Consider the following 7,941-nt stretch of genomic DNA (forward strand, 5'->3'; position numbering starts at 1 on the left):
CCAACGTAAATATAACATAGACCTCTGCAGTTGCTAGACATATGTCAAATATCCGACCACCAATATGGCATCATCTGTTGGGGGCTGCCAGTGTTAGCGCACTGAAGCCACTGCAAAAACTACGACATCAGGTTTTCCGTATCATAGCCAGGGCCAGGATGTGTGTCTAACAAATCCATGCTCAAAAGATCTGGTGTCCTAAACATAAAATATATGCGGAAAATAGAGATTGACAACTTTGTGTATCAGTTCCACTGCGGTCACTGCCCAGAAAAGTTCAATCACTTCTCTACCTCGGTATCGAAAGTGCATAAATACAATAGGCGCGCGTCCGCATCGCCCAACTACCATATGGTTGACAAAAAAGATCATCGCTCTATTAAATATGACGGACCTGCAGTGTGGAACAGTATCTCGGCGTTTATATAACAGTCATCGAACACGTACACATTCAAGTTGAAGTACAACTAATTCATGCCGAATCAATACTAGTCAGCCCTCTAGTTTACCAGACCACGTCCTGACATATCGATCTCGCCTTCTGACACATGCCACCTTTTTTTGTCGCCTGTCCTTTTATATTATGTTGTTTTACTTTTCATTCAATGTGCATGCCTCCTTTTTTACATCTCCTGGGCCAGGTAGGTGTCTTATTTCGAAGACTACTCCAAGTCGCTTTAACACCTTCCTGTCTTTCTTGGTATCACAGTCTTGTGTATTGAAATGATGATATTGTTAGAATCCTTAGGCCGAGATTCCTAAATCGCCGACTATGACAACGTAGCCTATATGGCTACCTTCGACATGCATCCATGGATATTGAGTGTGGCTCCGCTTCCTTCCTAGCAGAAGTGGTTAGTAACATAGTAGCCTATTGCTTCTTTTTCGTAGTACTCAATCAGGTTTCTGTTTACTTGCAATACTTACATGAGTGGCTATGTCTATTTACTTTTCGCACTCTTGGTTCCGCAAAGTATGAAGTAGTCTTCGGACATGTTTTGGTTACCTTCATGAATGAAAACACGCATCAATAAATCCTCTACCTAGCTGTGTTCAACTGCTGGCACAGTCAGGTGACGATTGCGTTTTCCGTGTTTTGCAGGCTTGGCGGCCATGTTGCTCTATTACCAATACTTCCACCCGTCGAGCCCGAAACGGTGCCATTGCTGCATGCTCTACTACCACTTGCTGTACAAGTGCTGCCCGTGCCGCGAGGTGACGGTCTTCCACGGCACGCCTTACCGCAGAGGTCAAAACGCCGACGAAATCTCTTCGGAATTCGAGTACGGGAACTCCAATTCTTTTCACGGACGACCTTTCGAAGTCGATGAGATTGAAAATTTTAACCCTCTGGCGGAAGATGATGAGAGTATGATTTCGGCGCGACCACAATTTACTTCCACTCCTGGCGATGATTTAAACGGAAAGTACACAAAATTCGAGAAACGGTCTTTAGAAAATCTCGACAAAGCAGACGGTCGGGCCGATGTCTCTGACTCTTTCAGCAGTCCCTCCGATCGATTAGAAAATGTCAAAGATCAAGTTACTGGCGATTTATGGACGCCATCCGTGTTGAAAAATCTACCGGGCGGTCTCACAAGGCCGGGTGCCGACAAAGGCGACTCTACTCTTGTCAGAAAATGGGTGGAGAACACCCGAGACATTTACGGTCCTGACCAAGTGGAAGCGACGCCTGACGTGGGGACTTTGCGACCTGCTGACAAAGACGAACGGGAGTTTATGCGTCTTCATTTCGGAGAGTTTGATGGCAAGCCGTCCGGACGAAGGAATATCTTGAGGATGAAATCTTTCGGGAAAAAGGACAGGGAGCAACAAAGCTTAACGAAAAAGAACGGAGTCCCTGTCAGGCATTCGTACGGTTTGAGGAGTACTTTTAGAGAGGCGTTTGGCTTTCATACGGTTACCGGCGATGGTCCGGTTCTTGACGGTCGTAAAATTATCGTCACTAGTCAGCCGAAAAGAGTTAAAAGGGGTAAACGTAATGTGTGGAACGTCGTAGATGTAGACACGGAATGCGCGACTGAAGCCAGAGTTTCAGAACAACTTTTTGAGCCTGCGATGATACGCAACGCGTCAAATAAGATCTCAGCAAGAATCGATCGTCCTCCTGAAGTGACACAGTTGAACGAATTCCGACACCGACCCAAAGTTTACGCGGAAAAGCGAACACGTCTGCTTCCGTTACAGTCGGCAGATAGAGTACTTGTTGAACGCAAAGACAGGAAGACGAAAAACGCGGAAAAGGTGTTTGTTGACAATGATATCATACTCGAAAATATTGATCCGGTAGGCGAAGTTGCGGTTGTTGACAAGCCTAGTCAGTCAGATATTTCTGATGAAGAATGTCGGGATAAGGTACTGGCAGAATTTCGTGACATTCCGTACGTTGATGTTACCCAGCCGATTGACACAGACTCGATCACGGTCTCGAAAATAGATACCAAGTTTGAATCAGATATCGGATCTAGTGCGAAACAGGCGTCACAATGCCTACCGAAAACTTGCGATTTTACAAATCAGCTAATGGTACCGATGCGTGATGGTGACACCGGCAAGGAGCAGTCTAAAGAAAACAGAGTTTCTAGATTATGCTCGGAATACTTTGGCCCTGTCGTTCAGGTTAAAGGTAGGACTATTACGGTCAAACACCGTGATGGTCCGCCATTAAATGTTCCCGCCTGCCATGAATTGAATCTCGACTTGGATACTCACCAAGGCGATGTTCAAGTAACTGGTCAAGACCCTAATTCCGATTTTGCACAAGATGACTCTGATCTAGTCATGTTACAAGAAGGTAATGTTGTGGCTACTCGTGTGTTTAAACCAGCCATGATTAGATCGAATATCGTAAACACGGCTGCTTGCGGTAGCGCGATCGAAACTGATAAAAGAGCTGAAGATAAAGGGCGACGGTGTACTAAAAAGGGATGGCGCACGCCGAATTCGCACGCTAGGAAAAAGCTGTCTTTCGTAAAAGCGTCGAAAACGTACAGCCTGCGAGATGCCAATAAAACACAAACAAATGGGGTAGAAACTTTTCGGACTTTGCCTGATGTCGGCGCTGATGAGAATTCAACGAAGGGCTTGAGAGGAAGTGTGGAAACTATGTTGGACGGCTCGGGGAATTACAAAGTGCATTTACGCGATCAAGATCGGAATGGCCCTAAGCGTGGCTGGCTGCCCGAAAACGGCATCGACAAGAAGAACAGTGCCAGGAGGACATTGGGCGCGATCGAGAACGTTTGAAATGTGTATGCAATGATTGCCACATTGCGGAGGAAAAAGAGGATTGTGGGTGGTAATAAGAAATGATTACAATCGAGTGTTCAACTGATTCGGTCCCGAATCGAGTGTTAACGACATGTCGGGTATCGGAATACAATTCGTTATGATGTAATGCAGAGAAGGAATGAATTCAAAATTTAAAGTTTTTACCTTTTGCACAATCAGAATAATAATAATGCAGTTTACACTTTCCGAAGTAACTGTTTTTATATTTGTTTGCCTTGTTTTCCATAAGTATGACTAAAGTGCTTCGTGTCAATGTCGCTACACCAGAAAGTTGTTTTATGAACTGAACAAGCATAGTCTGGTGGTACATGTTTCGATACTGAGATAAAAGTACTCTAGGTTCGTGGGAGTGGAAAGAAAATGTCGAAATGGTGATTCCTGTTGATAAAATAGTTCTGAGTCATTAATGGCATTTAGTTCTGGTACTCGAACTCTTACTCGACTCTTGCTGCTCGATTTGAATCATTGCAACCAATGGTCATTATGCCCAGCTCTAAGAGTGATGGAGTGGGATTGCAAATAAGTAGAATCCTGGACCACGCAACTTCCGCCTATTTCTGTTACATTCTGTAGTAATACCATATCACCAACTGCCACAGGTGTCGTTTTAAAATAACGTGACACATCATGTACATTAAAACATTTTAGAATACAGTCGAAATTGGCTGTTAGGGGTCTCAATTGAACTGAATTTCGTATTTGTTATTTTCAAAGGTTTCTGTCAGCTCTAGAAAGATTATTGTGTTTTTTAGAATGTTCATGATTTCATGCCGTTTTAACGAGCTCATAAGAACAATTTACTGCTTCGTGTTGTCTTTTCTACGTGAGGGTGTATTTTATGCCTACCTGCAAGTAATTTTTTCAGCTGTTACACATTGTAAAAAGTAGATGTTGTCCAGCCAAATTTTATGTTGTAGGAATACCATCCAGTCATTAATTTTACTCGTCATCTTGTGTAATCCTTGCCTGACCGGTGATTTTGTATGGTATTTTCTTGTCCATGGACATGGCTCGCGAATTTTACGGAAACTGGCTTTGGTATGTGTCAGTCGAAATATTGGATTTATAGTCGATGAAGGCTTTCCCTGGAGTTTGCCTTGGTTTGTATATGCCGCGAATTTGTTCGGATAACCACCATTTCAAGACGAGCTACAGTGATCTACTTGTACGTTGTTTTTTTATGTTTTTCGTTTAAAATCTGCGCCTCAAAAAATGCTTGAAATTTTATCAGCCACTGCGATGCAATCGAGTCACTGTCAGTCTGCCGCTATTCTTTGTGATATACGAATAACTTTGCCCCGATGTTTTCCTGGCCTAATTTTATTTCGTCTGCTAGTTTCATCACATCCTTTCCAGAGATGATCTATCTGGTGTCTATATTTAATCATGGCGTTATTAGAAAGAAGTAAGGTGGATGAATTTTTCTTAAACTCTTTCTGTTTGTTTGCAGCCTCGAGGTAGTTTTGATTGTCTAGAGCAGTGGTTCTCAAACTTTTTTAGACACGCCCCCCTTTATGATAGTGAAAATTTTCGCGCCCCCCTTATCGCCATATCACAAAATGCAACGAGAATGCTAGCAATCCCAACGCTTAGTATGATGGCATGGAAGATTATGACTGCTGATGAGGATTCTCAAATATGAAATTCGGATCATACACAGAGCAATATAACTATGTGAGCACGAAAAAAAATTTCAGTTGACCGCAGCTTCGCGCCCCCTTCAGATGCTTTCACGGCCCCCAGTTTGAGAACCACTGGTCTAGAGAGATTTATCTGGTCATAATAAAGAACTCGATTGCTCAGGTTGTGAATGTTTTCATAACGCTTAGTGTTGTGAATTGAAATTGTTGATGACTGAGCAAATTATACTTCGACTTCTACGTCCAAGATGTTGTGGATGGACCGCGGATTTTATGGTGATCATTGATCAATCAATCAACTGTGGAGTCTTTGGAATCAACTGTTCACATTAAAATTACCATTTGGTTGAACAAAATGTGTCTGTAGTATGTGAATCTGTGGTGTGTACGGTTTGCACATTAAATGGATATTGTGACACCTGAGATATGGCATTTTGAGCAGGATTGCTCATTTGCTACTATTGTAATGGTAGAGCACATCTCGATCGACTAGAACTGGTTTTACTGGGCTGCGGGCCTCCAGGGACGTCTCTGGCATTTTCAGACAGTCCTTGAATTATAAATTTGCAACATCATTGGTAACCTGATATGTGATTTTCTAAGCTAGGGTAGTTCAGGCAGATTAATTGAGCTACATTTAAGCTACGACTCCGGGATTCTGCGGAGGGACCTTGCCGGACCAAAGGGATTGAGAACCACTGGACTGGGAGGATGAATAAGAAACAGATGGTTGAAATTTTTCGATAAGACACAGAGCCTGGAGTTAATCTCTGAAGCAGACCACAAGGGCGCTTCCTTCACGATGTGGTTGTTCGTACTTCCCCGGAAGAGACCAGTATACAGCTGATAGGCGTTCTGGGGTAGCTGTGCTACTGCTTAGCTTGTGCGCCAGCCTTTTTTGTGAGATCTTGAACTAAAGGGATTGCTCAGCCAGATATATTTATAATTGTTGCAGCAAGTATCATGATTCAGAACGCGATCCAAGTATGGATAACTAACCTACGGATCATAGTGTCCGATATGGTGTGGACCAGAGGTCTCAAACACGCGGGCCGCATGCGGCCCGCGACGGCATTTTGGAATTTCAAGTATTCGACAATATATTCCAGTGCCACATATCTTTTTTAGATAAAAGAACTTGAAGTTCACCCTAAAACTATCATCAAACACTGAAACCTCAACAAACTACACTATCACACCACTTTTAAAAGCTACCATTCGTTAGAAGATCAGCTATATTACGTCACATTTCTAGTTCATGTTGATTAAACATGACCCGTTGAGGATTCGTGACAAAAAATTGTGATTTGGTTTTGTGCGATCTTTCGTAAAATTACTCGATTTCGGATTTACTGGGTGATTAAATAAAAATGACTCGAGTTGAGTCGAGTCAAACGTTAAAATCAGAGAAGGACTTGCGACTCGGAACGGTGACTTTGGCAATCCTACGGATGCAACAATCTATGAAACTGTCATGGGGAATAGTAATATATCAAAAGGTCGTAGCTTGCGTTGCGTAGGGTATATATAGCTATCTAATCAGGTCAGTATGGCAACAATCGGCATCATGTGACCCCGGCCCTGACGTATAGTTGGTTACATGCTAGGCGTTGTCTGATCTCTTTATCCATGTTATTATCGGTGGTGAGTAAGGTAGTACTACGCTCTACAGCTGTAACACCAATGAATTCATCGGCGATTGGACATTTCTATTCCAGGGGTTCTTAACCAATGTCCGTAGAACCTTTCGCGGTACGGAGCACAACATCATGGCGTACGAGATGCATTGTGGAGTTAAACCTATCCTGTGGAATATTTTCTTGACCCACTTATTCAACTAGAAAATGGTATTCGCGCTACGTGCGGTTTTACGTGTATGGGCTTTCTAATTTTAATATAGGTAGGCTGCAATCAGAAATTGTGTTGAAAATGAACAGGGGCTACGAGAAATCTTATTGGAAGCACGAGGGGTACGATCGCTAAAGTTAAGAAACAATGCTATTACTATGGCTCGATCATGATTATATTCCAGTTGTTATTGATATGTTCCAATAATAATCGAAGGCATAATATAACGCTGATTTAATTTGACTTTGGCAATGACAGTAACAATAGCCTATACTTAACACGACTATATCAAAACCCAGATTAGGCTACACCGCTCAAACGCTCTGATATCAGATCAATCTTCGGCAGATTTTTTAAATATTCTACATAAATTTGTGGCACGTCAAAGGTCCACTAGCTGCAATATTATAACCCGACAGTTTGACGATGTCATGATCAATGTTCCCTCTTATTTTTGACGCATCTGCGCATTCTCACCAACTCATTGCGCAGACCCTTGGACAACAGTGCGTAACGACTAAAAAAAGGTCATCACTTCGGATTTTTTGTGCGCAACTTACATTTTCTGTGCGCAGAGACCTTGTCAGCACTGCGCATTTGCGCGCGTGCGCAGCTTAGAGGGAACATTGGTCATGATGCATCCTCTCGCATGATGTCTATAACTCATTATTTGAACAAATAATGTCCGGCATAAAAACAACTTTATTCAAATAAATGAAAATATGATTTTTTTTCTGTGTCATGCCCATGCGTGAATAGTACAATAGTAAATTACATGTTCATGATGTTTGTGGAATGCCTGTCGTCAAGCTCCCGTCAAATAAGGCCTACTTGGAAATTTTTCGTTGAATATCCCTATTATTGGTGTTGCGGCCCGCGGCGTCATCAAAACTAAGAAATTGGCCCGCGAGCACATTTGAGTTTGAGACCTCTGGTGTGGACGGACACAAGCAAAGCTCACGGCTCAGTGAACTTTATTTACGTCACACTTCCAATTTGGCCAAAGGCAATTTTACGGTAATTTTTGACTGACTTGCCGAGAGTGAAAATCAATAGGCCTGGTTACATGTTCGACTCGACTTGGCGTTCAAGTCGTCTCCAGTGACGTCACGTCTCATCTCCAAGCTGACTCGTTAAAGGG

At 42.8% G+C, this 7,941-nt stretch overlaps 1 protein-coding gene across 1 annotated transcript in view; it reads left to right on the forward strand.

The window, feature by feature from the left end:
* The window catches only part of LOC145448981 (uncharacterized), a 39,024-nt gene extending 33,716 nt beyond the window's left edge, over positions 1–5,308 (forward strand). Inside the window, exon 8 of the mRNA XM_080327441.1 lies at positions 1,103–5,308. Coding sequence (XP_080183567.1) covers positions 1,103–3,267 — 2,165 coding nt within the window. The 3' untranslated portion in view covers positions 3,268–5,308. The remainder of the gene's footprint in view (positions 1–1,102) is intronic.
* The last annotated feature ends 2,633 nt before the right edge of the window (positions 5,309–7,941 follow it).

The sequence above is a fragment of the Botryllus schlosseri genome, chromosome 10 (genome assembly GCF_051294905.1).
Source record: "Botryllus schlosseri isolate E-star chromosome 10, Bs_hap1, whole genome shotgun sequence".
In the NCBI taxonomy this organism is placed as follows: domain Eukaryota; kingdom Metazoa; phylum Chordata; class Ascidiacea; order Stolidobranchia; family Styelidae; genus Botryllus; species Botryllus schlosseri.